Here is a 26,910-nt window from a genome sequence, read left to right as displayed (position 1 = left end):
CATCATTTCCTAATACCCTGCGTCTAATCTGACTATTACTTACCCAGTGATCCCAACAGACCCAAGTAATATTTCTAAGGCATCTGTAATCAAATACCTGTAGCTTACGAATATCTTCTGCTCTTAGTGGCCATGTTTTGCAGCCGTAAAGTAGAATAGAACGAACTGCCGCGCAGTATACTTGTCCCTTAAGTGTGAGACGGATATCCTGCCTTCGTCATAGGTGACGTAAGATGGCAAAGGCCAAACGGACTTTCCAAATCCGTGCAGAAATTTCGTCAGAAACCAACCCATTAGGGCTAACCAGGCTGGTTGATAATGAATAAAGTGGTCTTGAGTGCTTTTAGATGTATGAGGGCCGTTATCACTGCCCGGTCGCACACAAAGTGGAAGGGTTCTTTTGGAGGTATCTGAAAATGATATTGGATTAGAGGTCTTAGTGACCTGAGAGCGTGACTGCGGTGCCCAAGGGGCAACCGCTTGAGGCCGGTCATACATGACCTTTTGTGAGTTTCCATGTTGGCTGCGTACGTGTTGGGACCTTACCACCGGAGACGGATATTCGTGGGATAAGGCGAGGTATTTTTAGGGTCGAGCTTTTCTAACCCCTCTTTTTTGTGGGAAGGCAGCACTGCAGTTATGTTGGTTGTCTGAAGGAAACACCTTAATGCTGCCCCGCCTCTGTACAGTCAGCAGTACGGCATCGCCTTTGGGTCTGCTGCTTTTAATCTTACCGTTCTTCAACTGACCTATCTGGCATGGTAGGGCCTTGAGGAACGATTGTTCCAGCCAGTATAGCTCGATCCGTTCATTACGATAGGCAAGCCCGATCACCACATCAAGGTAGAAAAAAACAGTCGGGATAAAACTCACACTATTATGCGATTTAATTCGTGTGAACCAACTACTGGGTATGATTGTGCACTGCTAAGGAGATTTTAGCTCTTTTCAAATGTCGGTTTTTAAATGTAACATTAACTGCGAATTCATTTTTCCGCAATGAAATTCGCTGTTATCTGTTTAGCTATTCTCATTTTTAGTTTCCTAATTTGAGTGTCCCAAAATCATGTTTTGATGCTATTATACTGGGTCGTTTCATTTGAAATCTATCCCCTTGAATTTCCTGTTTCTACTAACTTCTCCGTCTACCACTACGTTGGGAATTATAGTCGGAGTGTTTCGTGTCAGCTACCGGTCCATCAAGTTCGAATTAGAGGAATTTTGAAATCAATATATCCCCAATCACAATTTATGACAGATAGATTTCATCCGTATATTCAGATAACTAGTTTACTGAAAACTTTTGGATAATAATTCACATTTCAAGTAGAAATTTGGATATTTTAACTAACCTTTTCATACGAATTTCTTTATTTGATTAAAAACATAGATTATGTACACAAGATTATAAACAACAAACAATTTGAATGGGATTAATCAACAATAATCTAAACCATCCTGAGAATCTAAATTACGTTACATTTTAAGCGTATCACTGGGTATAAGATTAAAAATTTATGAATCATACGGAGACAACAGTTGATTTATATTACTAATTGCTTTTAAAGGGTCATCTTTATGCAACAGCAAATAACCTTGAACTTGTGCTGAACTCAAAGGTGTATCCTTTAATAGACTTGCAAACTTTTGAGCTAAATTATTAATGTCAGACGACGTCCACTGTGGGTAAAATCGACTAAACATGCGCATTAGTTGAGACGAGTCGCAAACGTCAACTCGTACACGCATATCAACGCGACCGGGTCGTATTAGAGCAGGATCAAGTCTGTCAGTAAAAAAAAAACGGTGAATCAACAAATTAACTACAAGTATTCTACAAAGCTGCAGGTGGAGTTATTACATCAGCAATAATAATAACGAAATAAAGACCAGTAACACGAGTGTATTATCGAACCCGACCAAGTAATACAGTTATTACGTTGCTAGTAAATTTATGCGTGAATAGACTGCCGTTGCTGATCATCCGTAAAGTACTAGGTGATGACTTAAGCAAGCATTAGTGCAAATGTCACGAGAACCCCCTAGTTTGGCTTGTTTATATGACAAGCTATTTGTGAGACCATTCAGAAAAACACCCAAGTCACACTTATTGTAAAAAAATCTTTATCGCTGAAGCCAGGCTCTTATTTCATTTGTGTGAAGCTTCCTGGTTAAGCGACAGACGAATCTAAAAAGTAATGCATATAACGCTGACTTTGTTTAGTTGTATGATATTTTGAAGTAAACAATATTGGACTATATTGTTCGAAATAAAGTGTTTATAAAAATCCTCAACGACTATACATATGTACACCCTTCAGATACACAAGCAACCAAAAGAAATCTATATTGAACACATCTCTTTATGACTTAACTTTTTTTCATTTATGCATCTCTGCAGGTAAGTTAAAATTGTATTGTTTTACGTCAAAAGTAGGATAAAAATGTAAAGAAAGGGGGGAAACATGGATTGATTAATATTTTGAGATAGAGGATATTTGTAGTTCAGTTTCAGTATTTTCGAAGTGTTATCGAGAACCATCCAAACTAAAACCAAATATTGATTGGGTTTTGGTGGTGTTCTATCCCTAAAGCTGAAAATTTTAGTCGCGAGGTTTTCATTCTCTTTCTGAAAGACACCATCAAGCCAGTGAAAGCTTTACAACTAAGCCATTTCAGCTTAGAGAACACAGCACCACCAAGTCAGGTTACCATGACTTGTAATGAGTGCACGGTAAACGTCTTCTAGTATGGCGTGTTCTGAGACTACCATCAATCGAAACGAAACCATATTGCTATTCTTCAGGAGAATCATAGTTTTGGTGCGGGATACTATGGAAATGAGAGTAGTTTTAATCCATGCTTCAAAACCTGGCATCTGCAAGTCGAGGATGTCATACGACTCTGTGTTCAGTCGTTGTTGTTTCGGAGGGGTTTTCACAACAGGTAATAGCAACACTATGTTTGATAATGCTTGTTTGGACATAGTGACGATAACTCAATTGATTTCACTGCCCTGAAACATTGGCTTCGGTTGGCTGGACATGTCACCTCAGCGGCTTACACATTTTGTATTAATTCCCGACGCTGGGACTGATTAGGAAATGCGGAGAGGTTTACGGGTTGTCACCATCATTTGAGTTAAGCAGTGTAGGAGAAGCACCTGCCGGTTCACCACCGCTCCGTTCGAGGTCCTAGAGGTGATCCAACTCAAACGTTATCGAACTTGATTCAGGACAGAAAAAATGGCAATTCTGCTTTAATTTTCCCAACATTCTTCATAAATGTCAAAGGAACTTTTTTAGCTGAAATAATTCCGGGTTTAATTGTTTGTATGCGTAAATATCTCTCCTCTTGATATAATGTTCATGTTAATGATTAACTATCACTCCTTTCTATCCAAATGCACTTCCTTTTTCTTACAATGTTATCTATACTTCCAGACACATTTTATTATTTAGTACTATGTTGTGCCAAGTTTCATGTTGTTAAATAAATAGATAAACTATAAATAACACCTAAGCATAACAGAAAAAAAATTAAATTCAGCGATTGATAATTACCTCTGTTCTACCTACTATAGTGTCAGTTTGTTTTGAATTTGTTCATTAATGATTACCAATATGAAAATTTTATTTACGAATAAATGAAATTTAAAATACATAATTTCACTATGAACCAGTTGTAGTGAAGAAGAAATTATTCCAACTTTACTGATAGTTGTTCAAAGTATCGACTATGGCCGAGGAGTTTAACTTTTATCTACCAAGAAGCAGGTTAGAACGCCACTCCGTCTACTTCGGTTTGAATTACTGGATAATATGATCTAAATAAAATTACACAAACCTGCACCTGGGAAATGAGAGTTAATATGGGAAAAAAGTTTGTATGCAATAATTCAGATACTCACCGATCGATATAGTTTGTAGTCATGAATATGATGCGACCATCCGTCGAGGTTACACCATCTAGTGCATTTAACAATCCACTTAAAGTGAGTGTTGGCATACCTTCATAAGCTAAATGACATTAATTAAACGATAAAAACTAAACGAAACCAACCTTTGCTATGAAGTAGATCATTATTTGATGTGTTACGACTGTGCACTGCTGCGTCAATATCCTCAAGTAAGATGATAGTTTGAAGCGGTGCATGCGTTAATAAATGATCTAATCGATCTGCCGTCATGCCGAATTCGCTTAAATTTAATATGCTAATGCTATAATCTAAATGGCCTAGAAAATAATTTCAGAAATTGATTAAGTCATTCATTGTTATATTCATTAGGTTTAGCAAACAAATTGTTAAAACTTATACAAGCTACAGTAAAAACAAAATGAGACCCCTAATTCATATAATTTCAAGGGACTCTAATAAAAAATACTTGGTAATAATCAACCTCAAAAAAGAAATATCATCTTTGAAAATATGAGTCAATTTGATAATCATAGATCCTTGCACACGCTGCGATGACGTGAGCTGTGACAACTTAACCAACGGACATTTGTTTCTGATATTACGAAAATGATAATCCAATAACGGTAAAATTGTCTACATATAAATGGATCTTTTAAGATTAACAAATAATGGAATTATACTAAGATGTTAAAGAAGGTGAGAGATGATATGCTGAAAACCGTTTTTAGGTACCTCTTTTGGTAAGAAATTAATCTAAGCTTAATATAAAATCCACAATCATTCACATAGCAAATTCAGTTTATCATTTGGATCAACTACTTTGATGAAAAAAATAAACATTTGCATATTTAGATTTGAAATACGTTTTCAGTATGTGAGCTTGTGTATTGATGTCACTCTATTTATAAAATTGAAGTAAATATATCAAAGTTGGAACCAACTAAAATTATTGGTTCGTATGTAGCTGAAAAGGAAGTAATGAAATGTGGTGAATTCACTGCATTCTGTAAATATTTTCGGTCTTGATTTGTTTAAATTTATGAATACGAATAGCTTGTACGACGCGTTATAGTTCTATTTATTCAGGGTTAAGCATTAAAATTTATCTTGACAAATGACCATTATTTTTATTGAAATATTAAATGAACAACAAATTTCAGTGCAAATCGAACAGAGAATGAAAAGGTGAAACACAAAATATGTATACATATCTTTAAAAAGGTTCATCTGGGAAACGATTTATTCCATTGTAATTGAACGAAAAAGTGTGGCAAATGACTGTTCTAACATTCGTAACAATGTCAACATATTACATACTAATTCTAGGTGAAGAACCGTTCTGTTGATATATTTTACAATTAGTCAGATTCATACTTTCCACTGAAATGCTTACATGATTATAAATCTGCTATTTGAATTTTTTTAAAACCACACCCTCCTGATATTGTCACATAATGATCATAAAAACTACGAGCTGATAAGTAGTATATATGTTACCTGCCAAAGCTGTTATGAAACTAGTTTTGCCACATCCTGGTGGTCCATATAATAAATAACCACGATGATATGGTATACCACGATCAGTGTACCAGGCCTGGTTGTCTAAACGACAATAGAAAGAAAAAACGGAAAATTGGTGTCCAAAAGAATACGGTAGTGAGAGATTGCTTAGTAATCGCTACACTTATTTCATAACAAGGAAATTTTTTAAGAAAGGACTATCATGACTTAATTTCAATACCGAACTACAGTTAACGGATAGATGCTGATTTTTAAACATCTGCAATAAACGCTGTCAGTTAGTTCCTTGAATTTCAACACGTGATTTATTTAGACATACTGTGCTTTCATTTAGATGCTTGATAAAACTTGAGAATGATTTAATTACATTTCTACAATTGACGTCAGCGAAAGTATCTGACAAACGTCAAGAAATGTTATTATTCCCAGATCAACTCAGGGAATAATTATCATTCTATCAAGCTATTGTGACAAAGGATTGACGGTAGTGTTATACGATTCACATAATTAATACGGGTCTAAAACGAGGAGTGTCTCTTATGAGAATCTACGCTCTTTGTAATGATCGATAAAGTTCAATAGGTTGTATTTCAAACAACGAAATACGAAATAACAATGACAAATGAAACGACTTGAAATTATTCATACTGATCTTATATGCACTAAGAGCTTCATCAGTAATATAAACACCTATATTAGAACAATCATGGTGAAAACTGATTCGAAACCAATTGAAACATAACAAGAATTCACATACTGATCAAAATTTACCATAAGTTCACGGGACATACACGGTGAGAAAGTAACATTTTATTGTAAAAATGGGATATTGATCAGTATTTAGCAAATCGAATCTAATACAAAACATATAAGGTGTGGAGAAATAGTTAGATTTATTACTTATCAGTAATTTTCCCCGTTCTATTATGAGGGAGATCTGAAACAAAAATTTTCCTGGATTATTGTTTAACTAATATATCATTCACTATTTATTATTCTCATCGATAGCCTCATCAACTACAAGAGATAAATAATGACTAAAATAAAATATAACAACTTGCTTTTGAAAAGCTTACCTACCAACAAACTCTTTGACATCAGCTACAATAGTTTCAGCTATACCATCACGCAGTATGACAGAATTTAAAGGTCGACGTGGACGAGGATAACCAAACTGGCGCCATTCTGAACCAACAGCCTACACCGTATAAATAGCAAATAACTAAAATTATACACATAATTCTTGCATCCAACAAGTATAACTAAAAATTAAATTGAAGCAATAATTAAGTGGAATCAATTATCTACTCATTACCAATAAGTAATCCTAAGTACGTCTCTGTTCTTTGAGGTAGATACATTCATTGTACTGGAAAAACCTAAAACCAAAAACGACTTCTTCGTACGATTATTACACTTATTATGTTCTTATATGAACCGATATGGCCGACGGAAATTAGAAGACAATCTATACATACCCTAGGTAAATTATATCATAAAACCACAAGTGTTTCCGTAAGAATTGAGTAGGAAACTTCTAGCATCTAGACAATTACATAACGAAAATCTTTTGTGTGTTGACTGCTTAGAAAAAAATCACAGAGGAAGCCTGAATTATTTTCTTGCAATCAAATAAGTGTACAGCTATGAGACTAATATATTAAGAATCGTCCTAAACGAAAACGTCCGTTTATGATTCACTTTTTTATGCATTCAAATTGTCAGATCACAAGTTAACCTAAAAAACCGTATGATTATCATTTCTGAGTAGTAAATGACAACGATAATTTATGAACGGAAAATGAATTTAGAAAAACAATATCAGTTCTACTAAACAACTACTTAAACAGATATTCTTCAGAATATGTAAAATAATCAAACAAACTAATTTTTTTATTGAGATCATGAACCGATTGACGTTAGACCACCATTGAAAACCTGAAAGCGCTGGAAAGGTCGTTTCGTCCCATTTTGGGACTCCTCAGAAGTGCGCGTCCACGATCCCGCTCGCGGGATTCGAACCCAGGGCCTCTAGTCTCGCGCGCGAACGCTTAACCTACTGGACCACTGAGCCGGCATCCAATGGTGTTAATGTCTAACCTCAACCAATCCACGAAATTGCACGACCATCTTCCATTGTACTGAGGTAGATACCTGTCTCTACCCGACACCAATTAGCTCCACTGGTCACGGCTTCTCACTAGAACTCTAAGAATTCCCTCACGAAGCTAGTCACTAGTAAGCACATGATAATTATCAGTATAGGGGTTGTGGAGATTATTAAGTTTTTGATTGAAATCATGAACCGACTGATGTGGAGCTCATCCGTGTCGGGTAGAGATAGGTATCTACCTCAGTACAATGGAAGATGGTCGCGCAATCTCGTGGATTGGTTGAGGTTAGACATTAACACCATTGGATGCCGGCTCAGTGGTCCAGTAGGTTAAGCGTTCGCGCGCGAGACTAAAGGCCCTGGGTTTCAGTCCCGCGAGCGGGATCGTGGATGCGCACTGCTGACGAGTCCCACAATAGGATGAAAATATAATTATATAAATTCCAGAAATCTCTTACTCCAATATCTTTGGAGTAGTGTAATATGGAAAGTCAAACATATATATTTTAGATGAAACACTTCACTGCTATATTATTACAAGTGTAACTCGCACATTAAACTTTTCAACGTGGGAAGTTTGCACAATATCGTTAATTTAATTATTTGTAGTTATGCATTTTTAAGTCCTGTAGATGCTATTTCTGTAGGAAATATTCAACATAAAAATGAACCGTTTGTGAAAATAATCACGTTAGTAATATGGTAAAACTGATATTCAATAGTAACGACAATTAGTTTGATAAATTTTTTTCGACATTAGAGTAAGATCAGAATATATGATAATTGTGAAAATTAAACACGAAAAAGGGTCAGTACATATGTGCCTTAATTACCTTGTAAACAACGGTCCAACCCTTTTCACGTGCAAGAGCTTCTTCTCTAGCCTCCTCGAGCAAATCAATAAAAAATCTGGCGTTGCGACCGAACGTCGTAAGAGTTACACTTTCGAATGGAGCTACAGTAGCACCTTGTAAGGATTGTTGAGCACGAACACGTTCAATTCGGATTAATTTCATTTGGTGAACCATATAGTGAACGCCAACGCTAGGCACAAAGCCGAATGCAGCTTTGATTCGCCCGCCTTCTGTACGTACTACACTAGTTTCAACACTTAAGTGTTGACTTGTACCACCTATTTTGTTTTTTCCACCTTTCATTAACGGTCCATTAGATTTCAGCGTAATCCAATGTAAAACCCAGGGATAAGCCTTATCATGACTGGCTACTTCTAAAGTTAAAGTGAGATTACGGCGAACGAGAAGGTTTATAACTTGACTCATTCTTCTAAGGGCAGCCATTCCTATCCCAACTCCAAATAGCCCAGCACCGGCACTAAAGTATGGATTATCTTTCAAAGTGGAGGCTGCCAAATCCTGTACGATTTCCATTGTCCTAAAATATGTCCCAATAAAAAGTAAACTATAGTTTATAAAGTTAAAAGCAATGTTAAGAAAAGACTACAGTTACACAACCTGTTCACAACATCAAACAGGAAGATATTAGGAATCTACGAAGTTTCAAAATATCTACTTCTCATAATAGTTTAATGAGACACTATTATTGATTATTGAAATGCCAAAGTGATGGCACTTTTTGCCCGCCTAGTGTTGAACATTGATGAGTTCGAAAGTGTATATCACTATGAAATGGATTGGAGGTCATACCATTCATGTTGTCTTGAGTTTTGTACTATATATGGACAACAGTTTCAGCGTACAAAAGAAATTTTACTAGGGAAAGACGAATTATCGAAAAAAATACTTTTACATACCACTATTTATGGTTGGAGAGAAATATCTTTTCTATCAAATCTAAGATGGTCTCGTTCTATTGCTGCATGTATAAAATAGTTATCTAAATTCGACTACTTAAATACAGAACATCTATCTAACGGCAACATATATAATCCTTATTCGAAAAGCAATGACTTTTTGCTGCGAATATAAATGGCATTTATACGATGAATTAGCCAAGTTAGTAAATTTAAGTCTATGGAGGAATCGGAACTCATTGAACAACGACAGTGATTGACGTGAATTAGAAGAAGCGAAACCAGAATTAATGGACTAACTTAATAACCTGTTGTAATATACAACTGACTAATCTGTTATATCAGGCAGGATCGAAAATCAAGTACGATTTATAAAGTTTACCTTATCCACGTCATCCTAATTACTATGAACTTTAAAGTGTAAAAGGTGTAGAGTAGTCAGCACAGTTCAAAGTGTGGATGGGAATGGAAAGATTTACATAGGTCTGAAATATTGATAATGAAAAAGAAACTTGAAGCGCCTTCAGCAGCAAGTCTTCCCATCGAAAGTCCAGAAAATATGAAAATCGAAACACGAAATATGACCCACTTTATGGAGCGAAGATATCATCAACAGACTGCAGAGCAATAAATTACTGTGATGTGTTCCCAGTAATATGCACTATAAGCTTTTAATTACTCCTAGGGTAACTCATCAGAAATATATAAGATAAACCAGTTACTTTTATCATGTTGTTTAGTTACTCAGTATTCTTTTCTCATGGAGATCACGCCAGTAACAGGAAAATGAGACGAAATTCATTGTAGTCTTCATGTTACAACTGACTTACCTTACCACAAATGAAAGGAAGAATATGACAAATTCCGTCTCATTATCCCATTACTAACATGATTTCACTGAGAAAGGGAAAACAAGTGTTATAATCTATCTAGTTCATAAGGTGAAACTATATGAAACGGTCATGCAAATGAATCATTAAATAAAGTCAGATTTGAAAGTCTAATATGAGGAAAATACAACTCCATATTTCCTATGAAAGCCATCAATTTTATTTATGTCCAAGTAGAATTACTATACTCTAGAAAATACAGGATGCAATGGAAACAACAGATACAAAGTACACAATCCAAAAGATAGTAAACAAGTGTAGGAAAAACTTGATATAATAGCCAATATAAATCAGTATAATTCGTACGCGTTTGTATATCAAACTGAGAGTCGAAATTACCACTGTTTGACTTGAAAAATTATACTGTACTGTATGCAATAATCGATAGGAATTAATAATCATATCAACACCAATCACGTACAAAACAATATGATGAGATGGGAGTTGCAGTAATAACAAAATAATATTTAAATAACTGGATAGGCAACCAATTATAGGTACACGAAATATATATAAGAATAGAAATACAGTAAAAGCGGTCTTAGTGAGTACAAAGTAAACTAATTAGACTAGAATAGCGTATTTCATTGTAAACTTCGTGTTCAGTACTCTGTGAACTTCAGACATGTACGTAGTTATCTCTTTAATTCATCACACGAATACAAAACGGAAATTATGCGGAAGCTGTTTGAATTGAAAACTCAATTCGTGAAAACCACGTTTCTCATTGGCTGATCAAACTACACAGTAATTGTTGATTTCCATATAGCTTCGTTGTGTGATAGCAAGGATTTTGTTTTAAAAAAACCGAACTGAATAAATTATACACAATAACTACTATTTATCAAAAGGAATTAAAACAATCACAATTACAAATAAACAATTGAGAAGAGCAACTCAGAATATATACAAAAATGATAGAAATTCAAAAATATTTTATTTCTATAAATAATAAGTAATATGATACAAACTATATATTATTTACATAAGAAAATGTATGCGTTATATTATGAACAATTTGAATGATTATGTATGACGTTTGGATGTAACTTTTGGTTTCTTTTGAATACAGTTGATTGAATAAGTGAATACTGCCTAAGTAAAAAGTATTTTGACAGACAGATTATAATTGTTTTCTTTTAGAATCATACTACATATTTTAGGGCCAATCATCTATAGGTGGAGCTATAACTCCTTGCGATTCCAGTTTATTCCATAGTGTTAAAAGTGGTTCTGCTGTACGTGTATGCCACACTAGGATCTAGGTGAAAAGTAAAAAAGAGATAGTTGTACAGCTGGAAGATGGTTTCAGATTAAATGATACTAAGGAATCAATATATTACGAATACTATTTTATTATTAGCGGAGTGGTTTGCAGTTACTAAATCCCAATTTCAAACCCCGCTTTATCTGCTTGAGATTGAACTACTGGATAGTATCACTAGTCCTCATACTTAGAGAGAGGCACACACTCATATGCTTGGTGAATTAGTTACTGTGGTAAATTACTATCAAGCGAAAAATAATAACTGTATTATGTCTGGAGATTGTAAAAAGTATTTGGAATAAAATAAGCTGAATAATTATACGAATGTACATGTAATATGATATTAGTGAATGCTCAGATTATGTTAACAATTTTAGCAACAGCGAAAGAGATGATTTTTCGCTTCTCTTCTAAAACCTAGGATATTTGTGCATCGATTCAAGTTGCTACATCACATCACAGGAAGAAGACGTATAAGCAGCACAGTGTTAGCAGTATTAGGAAACACTAAGTACAGAAGATAGCATTCAAGAAAATATGGATTCATGAAGTAAAGAAGTCACAAAAAAATCTAGAAACTTAAGATTTGAGAGAAGATAAACATTGAGTGCACCTGCCCCGCTAAATCACCCAAAGTCTCTAATCATTGGTTACGAAAATCGCGCAGATATTACCCAGCCGCCTACACTCATCTATATAGCTTCATCCAATAGTCGGTGACTTTAAGGACTGATGTAAAGTCTAAGTTTGGTTACCGTTAGCTTTCTTTCGACCTACTGCTACACGTCATCATCGTTGGTGGTTGGGTGTAGGTAGTACATGACCTGATTATTACAGTCAACAGATATTTACCGCCTCATCAATAAATTTGTCATTCTCACCTAGTACAATGTATCTAACTTCAACATTGGTTGGTGGTTCCAACATCCACGAGAAACACTCTGAAGGCATCTATGATCATATACTATTAGTCTACGAACATCATCTAGTTTCAAGTATTCATTTATGTTAACGCTATAATTTTTATTGTTTCTAGTTTAGTGTCAATGCTTCCGGTTGTCGATTTCTTATCAGTTATGAAATATCTATCATTATGAACAATCAAAACCCGCATTGTTGCCATTATTGTTTTCATTCTCTATCATTCTTGAAATCAACGTCTTAGGTTAATAATAAATAGATAATATTCAGCTTGAATGCTTGTGCTAGTCAGTTGAGTGCACACAGAATAACTGCAGCTGTAAAACACAATATTGGTAATTGAACAGACAAATATAATGAAGTGGCCAAATAATAAACAACCACATGAAAAGTTTAGGTGATCGAACAATCAAAGCAGAGGTTAGGTATTGAATCCAATTTTACGACGAAATTTCACGACACATTAAGATTTTTACACTGCATATTTCAAAATAAGTGTAGTGAATACCACTAAAATGTCAAAAACCCTTTCGCGATCCGACAAGTGACCTACTACATAAAGATGGATATGGATCAACAACAGGTACCAGCATACGCATAATAAAATTTGAGAACAGTACAACTTACCTTCCGACAACCATCTGCTAGTGGTTCCAATTCTCTCCAATTTTTTAAACCAAGATCTAACAAAAATTGTGATTCCTGCATTCCACGTAAACGTTTGTAGTCAAATCCAGCATTCTTGTGTTGAAGAATAAGATCAATATTAACTGCAAATCCTGCCATATCAATTGGAAAAGGACGCTCGGGTTTGTATACTGACCACATACTTATAATGTGCGTCCGATTTTTAGACGTCACACAACCCTCCCATGGGAGTTCACCTGCAAATCCAACCGGCCATGTTGAAACTTTGTTTGTACCACGCATCTGAAGTTATGGATGAACTTTTCATACTTAAATTTAATCAATAAACGGTACAAAGAAGTTAATATCTTTTTTTTCTAGTCAAGCTTTTATTTGCATTTCCAGATGAAAACTACTAATGTTTTTGAGCTTTAATACTCTGCCATGAATTTGTTATTTAGTGACTAATTTATGAAATATGTGCTAGCGAAGTAGTTTATTTTGGTAATGAAACAGCGGAGAAAAAATACCAGGGCTTGAAACATTTGGAAGTGAGACAGACTGACATCCTTTTGTCCTGCTTAAACAGACATTTCAAATGGCACTTTGTAACACTAGGAAATAAAAAACTTTATATCCCTAATTTATTAATATCCGGCAAACTAAGACAAGAAGTAATTGATTTGTCGATTTAAAAGCCTATCTATTAAAATTCACTCTTTTCTTCCCATTATCTACAGGACTGTTGTACCATTTTCAGTATCTATGTAGAACCATGTTAGTGCAGAGTCCTACTTCAGTTCTGTGAAACCTGGTCTATTCGACAAAGGTAGTAAAGCTGTTCATATGACTCGTGCTTTCTAAATGTTCACCCAATTTATGAGAAGTCAGGATCTAAGACGCTAGTTATTTATGAGAAATACCTAACTTCCGATACTCTCTGATAAACTTGATGGTACGATCTCTTCCGCAAATAAATTATTTGCGCTTCTAACCGACCTACCAGCCCTAGTAGAATCTGAGCAAACGATATAGCTCAGTAGAATTGTCGTTAATTATAACCGAACTTGAACCAAGTCTCACCTTAAGGTATAAAACAGAACAGTTGGTATGTCAATAACTTTGACCAACTATCCTGACCAATCGTGGTTTTTTCTGACAGGAACTGACAATTAATGGAGTGAAAAAAAAGAAAGTGTCCATAAGCTGCATTAATTTAGTATGATGAAAATTAAGCATACAAAAATTTATAAACTTACTTCCTCAAAAATACGTAAATTATAGGAGTTGTCATCATCGGCGATGTATAAGACACCTTTGTTTCTACCTAAAATAAGATTCTGGCGCAACCATTGTAGTCCAAGATTACGTTGAAGTATGCCCTTAGGACGAAACCAAAAGGGTTCATTCACTTTAGGTTTTTCTGACTGTGGTGTTGGGATGTTTAGGTGTACAAAAGGGACACCACAATCATCTAAAATATTTGATACAACCCTAAAAGAGAATAAAGTACACTTATCACATTATCATATTTCAAATAGTTAGAAAAAACTTCACTAAGGTAGATGCGACTAGCAACAACCAAGTTAAATTCAAAAAAGAGCAATTAAAAGGTATAAGGCTTTCATCTAATTGAACTCAATTAGTAGTTTCATGAACAAAAGTGTATATTAAGATATAAATGACTGATCAAACAACATACTAAATACCAAACCAAAGAAAGACTACCATGAAGGTTCTGTGCTATCTTCTACAAGAATCCATAAAATATCCTTCAGATTACGTAGAGTGTTACACATTCTTGTAAGTTCTGCACGTTGAACGTTTCTTTGGTATGTAGCAGTAATTATGTACAAAATGGGTTTATTCACATGACTATCGTAACTTCCTGGAATAACAAAGTTTACAACCATACACAAATTACTTTGATGCTGTTTCCCGATGGTATACAAGAAAACTGTCAGCAGAAAAATACAGAGAAAAACAGCAAGCCTACATCGAGTCGCACAAACCCACTTGAGCAATGTCCGAATGATACAAAATAACTCCCATACAGTCTAAAAGAGGAAAATACAGCTATTAATTGGGCAAGATACACTGTGTCAGACTATTACACGATTACTGAGTAAAACTATAGTCAGTTGATAATCACAGACATAAAATCTGATTCATATCTGAATCGACTACAATTTTTTCGGTTCATACTAAGAGTGGTGAAAGATTATTGAAGAATGAGACTGAATAAGATAAACCAGGTAGCAAAGAACTAGAAAAAAGCATAACATAGAACGTATATTATGATAAATAGATTTACAGAATAACAATGATTCCCTCTACACGATAGAGGTGAGAAAAAGTATACACTGAACATCCCATTTTCTTCATGAATAAAGTCGCTCAAATGTTTTATTTTTTTAGGCTTTCAATTACCAAATAACAATATACATACTTAGCTAAGTGCCATATAGTTAGCCTGTAAGAACTAGAAATCTCAGCTCTAGATGTTCTTCAGTTGTAGATATGGTGCTCTTGCTTTGCCGATCCGCGCCTTCACATCTGCATCAGATCCACCCTGTTCATCAATGATGCTGCCCAAATATGTAAAGGTTTTTACATCTTCCAAAGCTTCTCCGTCAAGTGTGATTCGATTGTTGCATGCTGTGTTGTATCGGAGAATCTTGCTTTTCCCTTTGTGTATGTTGAGACCTACTGCTGTTGCACTGGTCGTGTCCTCCTGTTTTTTTTGTTGAGTGTGCGATATAAGAGCCAGACCATCTTCGAAGTCTAAACAGTCCAGCTGTATCCTAGTTGTTCACTATATCCCATGCTTCCCCTACATGTTGACGTCTTCATAATCCAGTCGATCACCAGGAGAAAGAGGAAGGGTGAGAGTAAGCAACCTTGCCTGACTCAACGATGATCAGTAGTGTCACGATTTGGTCTGTGCACGATCGATCCGTACGAAATCCAGCCTGTCGATCTCGAAGTTGGGTGTCTACTGAGTCTTTCATTTGGTTTAGCAACACCCTGTTAGAAACCTTTCCTGGTACTGACAGTAGTGTGATGCCTCTGTAGTTTTCACACTTGTACAGATTTCCTTCCGTTGGCATCTTGATAAGGTGCCCTTCTTTCCAGTCCATCGACACTTGTTCTTCCTCCCAAATCTTGTTGAACAGAACGTGAAGCATACTTGCAGTTACTGCCACGTCTGTCTGGTACCGCTACTTTTCCGTTCTCGATTTGTCTGATCGTCATGTTGGTTTCAATTGTTGGTGGGGCAACATTGATTGGGGAGTCCGTAGGTGTTGCATCGATGTTGGGCGGGTTCAGTGGGGCTGGTCGACTCAAGTGTTCCTTAAAGTGCTCTACTCACGTGTTTCACTGTTCTTCAATGTTGGTGATTATATTACCTTCCCTGCTTTTCACTGGTCGTTCTGGTTTACGATAATTTCCAGCGAGTTTCATTGTTGTGTCATACAATCGTCTCATGTTTCCTTCTCTTGCACCCTTTTCCGCCGTCATTGCTAAATCCTCCATATATTTACGTTTGTCGGCTCTGATGCTTCTCTTTACTTGCTTGTTTCCTTTTGTGTATTCAGCTTGTGACTTGGCTTTCTCTGCTCTTGTTCGGCTGATATTGATTGCTGCTTTCTTGTTCCTCCTTTCTTGAATCTTATCCAGTGTATTAACTGTGATCCATTACCTGTGATGGTGCTTCTTGTGGCCCAGAACCTCATGACATTTTGAAGTGGCTGCCTCCTTGACCCCCTTCCAGCTGTTCGCTATGGTAGTCCCCTCTCCATTAATTAGACCGTGAAAGGCTTGGAACCTATTGCTGAGGGACATCTTGGATTTGTTGAGTCTGTCGGTATCCCGAAGAAACGTCGTATTAAACTTTTGTAGTGTTGTCCACTCCGCTGTCCAGTGCTTCTTGAGTTTCGGTTTCATCTTGGCGGCCAGCAAATGATGGTCTGGTGATATATCAGCTCCTTTCTTGGTTCTCACGTCCTTCGTCGTCCTTCTTAACTTTTTATTGGTGCAGATATGGTCGATTTGGTTCTGTGTAGTGTGACCCGGTGAAATCCGTGTGGCTTTGTGCATGCGTTTTTGCGAGAACCTTGTGCCACCAATGACCAATTTGTTGAATGCACATAGGTTTGCAAATCTCTCACCATTCTCGTTTCTCTCTCTCAGTCCATGTCGTCCCATGATATTTCCGTACCTGGTGTTGTCCATTCCAACTTTGGCGTTTAGGCCTTCCGTCAGTATGGTCAGGTCCTTTTCTGAGCCCTTCACTATGATCGATTGAAGCCTCTCGTAGAACTGATCTTTATCGTCGTCATTGTTATCATTGGCGGGTGTATAACATTTGATAACATTCATCGTGATTCTTTCGTTCTTTGTTTTGAAGAAGGTTTTGAGGATCCTGGGTCCATGAGATTCCCATCCTATAAGTGCATTCTGTGTTTGTTTGGATAGCATCAATGCAACTCCTTGTGTATATGAAGCAAAAAGGCTAACTAGAAAAAATAGTTTAAACCATTAACAGATGCACTGCATTTATCGTATTTTGATTAGTGCTCGTTAAGTTATCAATAACCTTATTTTTAGTAGTTTTAACAATACATAATCGTTTCCTAGTAAAGGTGTATTATTTATAGTCACTATTGTCCGTTTCAACAGTATAACAAATGACCCATTCAACTGCTTTTACATCTTTTACCTTCAATTTTCCTATTTCTATATTATTGTTTTTATTGATACTTTTTGTATGAACATTAATAAAGTGTCCACATACCGTTTTTCGAAAAATTGATATCGATGTTTTAGACTTCAAACTTTTAAAAAGAATCCACATAATGAACAAATTCCTACTATTTCATTTATACTGTTCTTGTTTTATTGGAAAAAAATGAAAGGTATGAAATTTGTTGACATTTTAGCTGTAAGTAAAGTTGGTGTTTTGAATATCCATCCCATGAATCCCATCTGCCCCAATATTAAAGAAGGGGTCAAAATCATCCTGTGGTAATCATAGAGGGATTAGTTTGACTAAAATAGCACCTAAAATACTAGCCTCAACAATCATCGAGAACAACGAGGCTGACCCAGATGCCGCTTGGAAAGATTTACAAACAGCTGTGGAAACAACAGTGACATCTATCAGTGGTTTAAACCACAGGGTTACAAAGAACCAATGGATTTCCTCAAGGTCTATTGCACTGATGGATTCTCGTAAACTCATCCCATCAGGCTCTGAACACGATGAAGAGCAACAACAAATTAGATCTAGGTTAACCAAAAGTCTAAGGAACGACCGTGAGCAGTGGTGGGCAACGAAAGCAAAAGAGATGGAAAAGGCGGCGACTATAGGGAACACAAGACAGCTCTACAGACTAATAAAAGAAACTGGAATTAATAAGTCAAGTGTAAGTCAGACTATTTCGGAAAAAGACGATACTCATCTGCTCCCAGTCCAGACGTTTAGAACGATGGGCGGAACATTTCAGAGAACAGTTCAGCTGGCCTTCAGCTACTCTACAACTACCCTCCATTCCCAGACAGTGTGAATGGAGCATTGAAATAGGTTCCCCAACTCTAGCAGAAGTTCAAAAGGCTATAGTTAATCTGAAACGAGGAAGGGCAGATGGATTGTCTCCAGAGGTCTTTAAAGATGGTGGTCCAAGTTTAGCGACTAGGTTGACGAATATTTTAACTAAGATCTGGGAGTTAGACGTTATCCCATCTGACTGGTCACAATCACTTATCGTCCCAATATATAAGAGAGGGTCAAAATCATCCTGTGACAACCATAGAGGGATTAGTTTAACTAATATAGTATCTAAAATACTAGCCTCGATAATTATCAGACGCTTAACTAGGACTCGTGAACCGCAAACACGAGAGAATCAAGCTGGCTTCAGACCTGGTCGTGGCTGCATCGACCACATATTCACCATTCGTCAGGTTCTAGAACACAGACATACTTATCGGCGTCCGACAATGGTGGTCTTTCTTGATTTAAAAGCAGCATTTGACTCGGTAGACCGCGAGATTCTGTGGCAGTGTCTGTCATCGAAAAGTGCACCACAGAAGTACATAAACCTTGTGAAGGCTCTTTACTCGAACACTACTAGTCGAGTCAGAGCTTATGGCGAACTTTCATCTGCTTTTGCAACCTCAAGTGGTGTCCGTCAAGGCTGTCCACTTTCTCCATTTTTGTTTAACTTCATCATAGACTTATTGATGGAAATAACATTCTCGTCTACTGAATTCTCGGGTGTTGATCTTCTTCCAGGAGGTCCACTTATCGACTTAGAATACGCGGATGACATAGTCCTGTTTGGTGAAGACGCTGATAAAATGCTGAGTCTTTCGGTAGCACTGAGCAACAATGCCAGAATGTTTGGAATGCACTTCTCTCACTCTAAATGCAAGTTGTTGCTTCAGGACTGGTCTGAGTCAACACCCGAACTAAGGATAGGGAGTGAAGTAGTCGAACGCGTTGACAACTTTACTTAACTTGGAAGTCTGATCAGCCCTAATGGGTTGGTATCGGACGAAATCTCAGCACGGATTCGAAAAGCTCGATTGGCTTTTGCCAACTTACGTCACCTTTGGCGAAGGCGAGATATCAGTCTATCAATAAAAGGACGAGTATACTGCGCGGCAGTCCGTTCTATTCTACTTTACGGCTGCAAAACATGGCCACTAAGAGCAGAAGATATTCGTAAGCTACAGGTATTTGATTACAGATGCCTTAGAAATATTACTTGGGTCTGTTGGGATCACTGGGTAAGTAATAGTCAGATTAGACGCAGGGTATTAGGGAATGATGGTAAATCAGTTGATGAGGTTATGAATCTTCATCGACTGAGATGGTTGGGTGACGTATTGCACATGTCCAACCACCAATTACCACGGCGCACAATGCTGACTAATGTTGGAGACGGCTAGAAGAAAGTTAGGGGCAGCCAAACCAAAACGTGGCATCAGAGCTTGAAGTCACCAACTCCTCGTCTTAGCCATGTTGGTAGATGCAGACTACTTGGTTGGGGTCCGCGTGACTATCGTAACGAATGTTTGGAGACTCTGGGTGACATGGTTCAGGATCGATCACAATGGCGTAGGTGTATACACTCTGTCTTCCCTTAAACCATAAGATTAAAGTTGCTTCATACCTTTCTTTGTACCAATTAATTCTTTCATCCTGTACCATATCTTTACATGCAATTTTTTATATTTGTCACTACCATTGAAGCAACTACTTCTATGAATTCGGCGTACATTTTGTTGTGCTAATGAGGTATGGCAACTTGGACTGATGCATATGTGTGCCTGGTCCTACGTTGCGGCTGACCGACTGCTGGCCTGACAGCTGTTAAATATTTACTCCTACATCTTATTTTGTTAAGGTTTGATTCTGTGTTTTAGGATTTTCTGAAATCCCTTAGATGGATCATCACAAAGATGGTACAAAGGAAGTTCATGACGCATAAATCAGCTTTCCCTAGACCGTCCCGGGATTAGTCAGCTAATAACTATTGAAATGGAGGATGATTGTCATACTTTTATGTTTATGCTGCATATTATCCCAGTTCTTTTTGGAAAGACAGTCAAATCATGGTAAGTGCTTATACATAGTGGACTTTCCATTCGACATCCAAAGGGTAACATCAACACTGCTTATTGCAATCTTAGTATATAGAGACACACTGTCGTTCACTTTAAAAAGACATGTCTCAAAGCAACATAACAATATAATGCGATCCCAAGTGGTATATTAAAAGCGAAAGTACTACTTAGTTACCTGGCTTATGACTTAAATTACATAAGTCAATAAAACTCAGCCGAGTCCTTGAGTCTATGTAACAACTCTAGTATAAGTTGTTAAGGCCTTTAATTGCAAGACTAATCATCAAAGTAGGATATATTATTCAATTGTCACCATAAATTGTTTTCCACTTCATGATATTTGGACCCTGCATTCAGATGTTAACATCCACCACTAAGTATATTGTTTATACGCTGAGTCAGTTTTAGTCTTCAATGAAAAAACTGACTGATAATGCTATCTTAGATCAAGAAATTAGAAATTCGTCTGCCATTATGGATTTATTCCAGGGTAGAGGGATAGGAGAAGAATTCCACCTCACACCCCAAGTCATAAAAAACACTAGATTTCACTAGTCTTTTCTAAATCACTAAAAGTGCTTGCAGTTCACCAAAAAGTTATTTAGACAGGACAGGGTTAGTTAGAAATGAGAATTCTTCGCACGGTTAACTTTCCATTCTTCAGAAACCTTACAAAACATTTCATCTTTGAGTTACGCCTTTCCCGTCAATATGATACAGTAAGCAATATACTACAGTACATTACCTAAGTATACTTAGGTAATACTCTGTATATATACAGAGTAGAAACATATGTAGCAGGAACTAAGCGCAGTTGAGGTTCATAAACGTTACACAAGTGATAATTATTTACAACTGCGCTTATAATCGAACTAAATCCCTCGTATATTGATTTTACATCAGTGGTTGTGAATTAAATAGCTTTTATTTATAGAACGCCTGTGTTAAGCGGAGATAATTGTAATAACGGTATCAAACTAAACAAGAAGTGTGTGAACCAAAAATGTTGAGAATCATCAGTAAAAGAATAAAATCACAATATGCTTTCAGAGTTGTGCGAAGAATTTGCATTAGCTCCCAACACGAGAATGTTACTTCAAGGTCCAACAATGTGATATTGCACCTTGATGAGTTTACTTAAACAATTATTTTCTCAAAAAACTTGAAAATATTGCAGATCTGACCGGGGGAGAACTGTGGCAATTAGTACTTATGGAAATACTTTTCAAGCTAGTCATATAAAAGTAAGTTCGCAACACGCTATATAGTTGGACTGGCACTTCGAAAATTCTACCAAGGGTAACTAAATTTCTCATCCTAATACAAAAACTTATACTTAAGCTCCCGAATGACTAGCGAAGTTACTTATTACTGACCTTTCATCTAAAAAGTAAAGCAGTATCAGTACTAGGATTTACCCCGGCGCTATTATTGCAAACACGAAAGGGGAATCAAATTCGACCCTGGAAACTAGAGATCTTAGTTGGCAATTAATTGTAGCGGTAAATAAATCCCCAAAATAAATAGCACTGTAAGTTTTCGACATTGGATGCTGACCATATGTTTTAGTGGACTCATCTAGCTGAAGGCGCCCGGTCAGGCATCCGCACCAGATCACGTGTAGTAACGCCGTGCTCAACATCAACCGCAATCGCTAGCCAGATTAGATCAGAGAATTCCGATATATTGGTAATCGCCAAATACACTCTTCCGATCTCCTCGACTCTGTCTTTTGATTTCTCTGGGTGGGAACGAAATATATTAGGTGTTACTGGTAGAAGCGTTGTCAAACACTGAATACCTGTGACATCTTCATTGGTGAGACCGACGTGATCTGGTACACCTGATTGCAACTGTGAGTCTGTTCCTTTTTGGGATTTTTATATATCATTGCCTTATTTTTTATTTTTTTTTAAACATTGTGATTTTTTTCGTGTTTTTTCTTGGATATGCATATATTTTCCCCTCGTTCATTATCATACTTCATCATGACTGAACAGACACCCAAAGTACTCAAGCTTAAGACGTTGTCCCGCCTTCGTTTCAACTGATCCCTTTCTGGCCCGACAACATCGAAGCCTGGTTTTGCTACGCAGAAGCCGACTTCTCCGAGCACGGCGTGATCGACACACGTGCACAATTCCTTGCAGTAGTCAAGGCACTACCGCGCGAATTCAACAAGTACATAACACCTAGTATGTTTACTAGTGATGTTTCCGATCCTTACGAAATCTTAAAACGCTCGATTCTTAAACGAGGAGACCTAACCGATCGACAAAGGTTAGATCAACTCTTCAACAATATCGACCTGCAACACGGTTCTGCGACGGACATGTTGCAACGGATGAGAGAGGTAATAGGCCCAAGAACTTTCGACGAAGGTCTATTCAAACAATTCTTGTCAAAACTTCCCCAACAGGTGCAAGCAGTTCTGGTCTCGTTTCAGAACAACGCCTTAGACGAACTAGCTGCATCAGCCGACCGCATTTTAGAAATTACGAAACCTTCTACTACCGAGGTATTTTCAGTCAAAGAAAAACCTCAAACGACTCAGAACGATATAACCGAATTATGTCACACACTCACGCGTTATCTTAGTCTTCGTACCGACCGTAAGAGATCGCGCACACCACGTAGAAGCATGTCACGTAAGCGATCTGTCTCTAGACCACGAGAGACAGATAACCCCGACTGGTGCTGGTATCATAACCAGTATGGAAAGTTTTCCAGAAATTGCAGAAAACCCTGCAATTTTACCAACACGAAACCGACTGATTCGAAAAACAATTCGGGAAACTTCCAAGTCGGCACGCGTTAACGGCAACCGTAGCCGGCGAACATAGCCGTCTGTTATACGTCACGGATGTGACAACGAGAGTTTGCTACCTCGTCGACACTGGCGCAGAAGTTAGCGTTCTCCCAGCAAATCCTAACGACCGGCTTCAGGAATCGGCTCTAAACTTACAGGCGGCAAACGGAAAACCGATCGCTACGTATGGCAAAAGGTACGTTTACCTTAACGTGGGTTTACGCAAACCCATCCACTGGATTTTCGTTATTGCAGATGTTTCTATGCCAATTATTGGTATGGACCTTCTACAACACCACAATCTGATCATCGACACGCGCAAACGGAGGCTAGTAGACGGGAACACTAATTTGTCCGTTTGCGTAACTTCCTTTTCTGTTTGCAGATTATCCCCAGTCACAGTTAAGCATATGATCGACCCACTCTATCAACCACTACTCGATAAGTACCCTGGGATACAACAAACTCAACCGGAACTACCGTGTGTAACCAGCAATGCTACACATCACATCACGACTACAGGACCACCTGTATTCTCTAAAGCACGACGACTAGCTCCTGAAAAGCTAAGGTTAGCGAAAAACGAATTCGACCATATGATAGACTTAGGAATCATACGACCGTCAAGTAGCCCATATGCATCTCCGTTGCACATGGTCCCTAAAAAGGACAGCAACGATTGGCGTCCAGCTGGTGACTATCGGCGATTGAACGCGAAAACCATTCCCGATCGTTACCCGTTGCCTCACACTCACGATTTGACAGCTACCTTGAAAGGTACAACTGTTTTTTCGAAAATCGACTTGGTTAAAGCGTATAACCAAATCCTTATGGCTACTGACGACATTCCGAAAACAGCTATCATAACTCCCTTCGGACTCTATGAATTTTTGCGAATGCCTTTCGGTCTAAGGAATGCTGCTCAAACATTCCAAAGATTCATAGACGACGTTTTTCGAGGTCTCAACTTCGTACATGCGTATGTTGACGACTGTCTAATCGCAAGTCCGGACAGAGAAACACATCTCAAGCATCTGGATCTTGTTTTCGAACGACTACAAAAACATGGCATTACTGTAAACGTTCAAGGTATCCGACCCCTTAGAACCAAAGTGGCGGCTATTCTGGATTACCCAGAACCGACCACCACCAAGCAATTACGCACGTTTAACGGCCTCGTAAGTTTCTATAGACGTTTCATACCGAAATGCGCATTACTTATGAAACCTCTGACCGACCAACTTCGTGGAAATGCGAAATCCATTAATTTGGACGACACCGCACGAAAAGCATTCTCCACAGTTAAGGAACTGATTGCTAGAGCAACAATGCTCGCACATCAGGACACCGAAGCACCCATTAGTATCGCAGTAGACGCATCCGACTCGGCAATCGGAGGAGTCTTACAACAATGTGTTAACAACTCCTGGCAACCCTTGGCATTTTTCTCTAGAAGGTTGCTAGACACCGAATCTAGGTACAGCACATTCGGTAGAGAATTCCTAGCTATGTATTGTGCTGTACGGCACTTCCAACACTATATCGAAGGCCGTGAATTCACTCTTTTCACGGACCATAAACCGCTCACTTTCTCGTTAAGCTCTCCTTCTGACAAGTACTCTCCCCGTGAGTCTCGACAACTGGACTACATTTCGCAGTTTACTTCAGACATTCAACACATCTCTGGAGCAAACAATGTAGTTGCAGACGCCTTATCTCGCATAACTTCCTTGAACAGTTTCCAAGGAATCGACCTTCTTAAACTCGCCGAGCTTCAAAAAGAAGACAGTGATCTTCAGCACGAGTTATCGTCCACAACACTTAAACTACGCATCAAACAGATGGGAACAGGTAAGGAAACCTTACTTTGTGACACATCTACAGGTAGGGATCGCCCAATCGTGCCGAAACATTATCGACGCAATGTCTTCAATACATTGCACAAACTTTCGCATCCAGGTGTTCGTGCAACCATCAAGCTTATAGCAGAACGGTTTTGCTGGCCTGGAATGAATAAAGACGTGAGGGAGTGGGCACGCTCCTGTGTAAGCTGCCAAAAATCTAAGGTTGTCAAACACAATAAATGTCCCCTAGGCTCGTTCAAAACTCCCGATGCTCGTTTCGACCATGTTCATCTGGATTTGGTAGGACCTTTACTAGATTCAAATGGATACTCTTACCTCCTGACCTGCGTAGACCGTTTCACTCGATGGCCAGAAGCAGTACCTATCAAGGACATCACTGCTGAAACAGTGGCCCGCACCTTCGTCGAACGATGGGTAGCAAACTTCGGTTGCCCTTCAACCATCACTACAGGCCGCGGACGTCAGTTTGAATCTGATCTTTTCCGTCGTTCGACCACACTTTTAGGAACCACTCGCTTCCGAACGACCGCCTACCATCCACAAGCAAACGGGTTGGTAGAACGTTTTCACCGACAACTAAAAGCTTCACTATCAGCTGCAAACGTTTCACAGTGGACCGACGCTCTTCCACTCGTCCTACTAGGTATCCGCAATGCAGTGAAAGCTGACATTGGATACACTGCGGCTCAACTGGTTTGTGGAACGACACTTCGACTTCCAGGAGAATTCGTGGATCCTTCATCCTCTTTAATGAAATTGGATCTAACCTCCTACACGAACAGGCTTACAAACGCAATGCGTTCAGTTAAACCTGCTTCCACTCGACCTCAATCAACTGATGTTTTCGTTCAACCTGACTTACGATATAGTACACACGTTTTCGTTCGTCAAGACTCGCATCGACGACCATTCGAATCAGCATACGAAGGACCCTTCAAAGTTCTTCAACGTGAATCTAAATACTATACAGTCGATAAGAACGGAACAAACGATAGCCTCAGCATCGGTCGCTTAAAAGCAGCGTATTTAGAAGGAAATTCTATTCACGTCGATTTTCCTTCGGCACAATCGCACAACACGACTCCTACACTCATAATTCCTCAAACGACAACCAACACTAGCGATGATACTCCGAATGTATCTGAAAATAAACCTAAAACGACGCGTTCTGGAAGAAGAGTCAGATTTCCAGAACATTTAAACGACTACTGCACGTAAGACACTACTCGACATTTTATATTATCCCGATCTTTCTTTTTAACGATATATAATTTTTTTTTAAAAAAGACCATTTTATTATGCCTATATATTTATATTTTTATTAAAAAAACAAAACAAAACATAAAAAACATTTTTTTAACGCTATTACGTGGGCTTGAGTATATTTTCCATTTTTTCGCCGACATTGTGTTTTTACGCACATACGAGTGTATTTCGACATGCACTTACACTTTCTTTTTTCTTTTCCAGGACGACTGGAAAAGAACGATGCAGTTAACGAGGAGTCGAAATTTTCGTTGTAACTCTTTCTTTCTTTACTATGTTGTACCTCGGTCCCATATAGTAAGGAAA

General features: G+C 37.8%; 1 protein-coding gene across 2 annotated transcripts; it reads right to left on the bottom strand.

Annotated features, from left to right (window-relative positions):
• Positions 1-1,317: 1,317 nt before the first annotated feature.
• Positions 1,318-21,924, bottom strand: BCS1L_1 (mitochondrial chaperone; the record flags this gene model as incomplete). 2 transcript variants are annotated; one of them, XM_051208831.1, is made up of 8 exons in its annotated part: positions 1,318-1,786; positions 3,564-4,019; positions 4,063-4,236; positions 5,417-5,521; positions 6,521-6,638; positions 8,387-11,475; positions 13,030-14,917; positions 14,954-21,924. In XM_051208831.1, the coding sequence occupies 5 exons, from the start codon at positions 8,939-8,941 to the stop codon at positions 3,907-3,909; spliced, it is 1,065 nt and encodes a 354-aa protein (XP_051074234.1). In that variant the 3' UTR covers positions 1,318-1,786; positions 3,564-3,906. The 2 variants fall into 2 exon arrangements, with proteins under 2 accessions (XP_051074234.1, XP_012800631.2); XM_012945177.3 differs by lacking the exons at positions 13,030-14,917; positions 14,954-21,924 and having other exon boundaries at positions 3,911-4,019; positions 8,387-8,941.
• Positions 21,925-26,910: the final 4,986 nt, after the last annotated feature.

This window comes from Schistosoma haematobium, chromosome 1 (assembly GCF_000699445.3).
Source record: "Schistosoma haematobium chromosome 1, whole genome shotgun sequence".
NCBI lineage: Eukaryota > Metazoa > Platyhelminthes > Trematoda > Strigeidida > Schistosomatidae > Schistosoma > Schistosoma haematobium.
The sequence above is the reverse complement of the archived record's forward strand: the minus strand, read 5'-3'. Positions and strand labels throughout refer to the sequence as shown.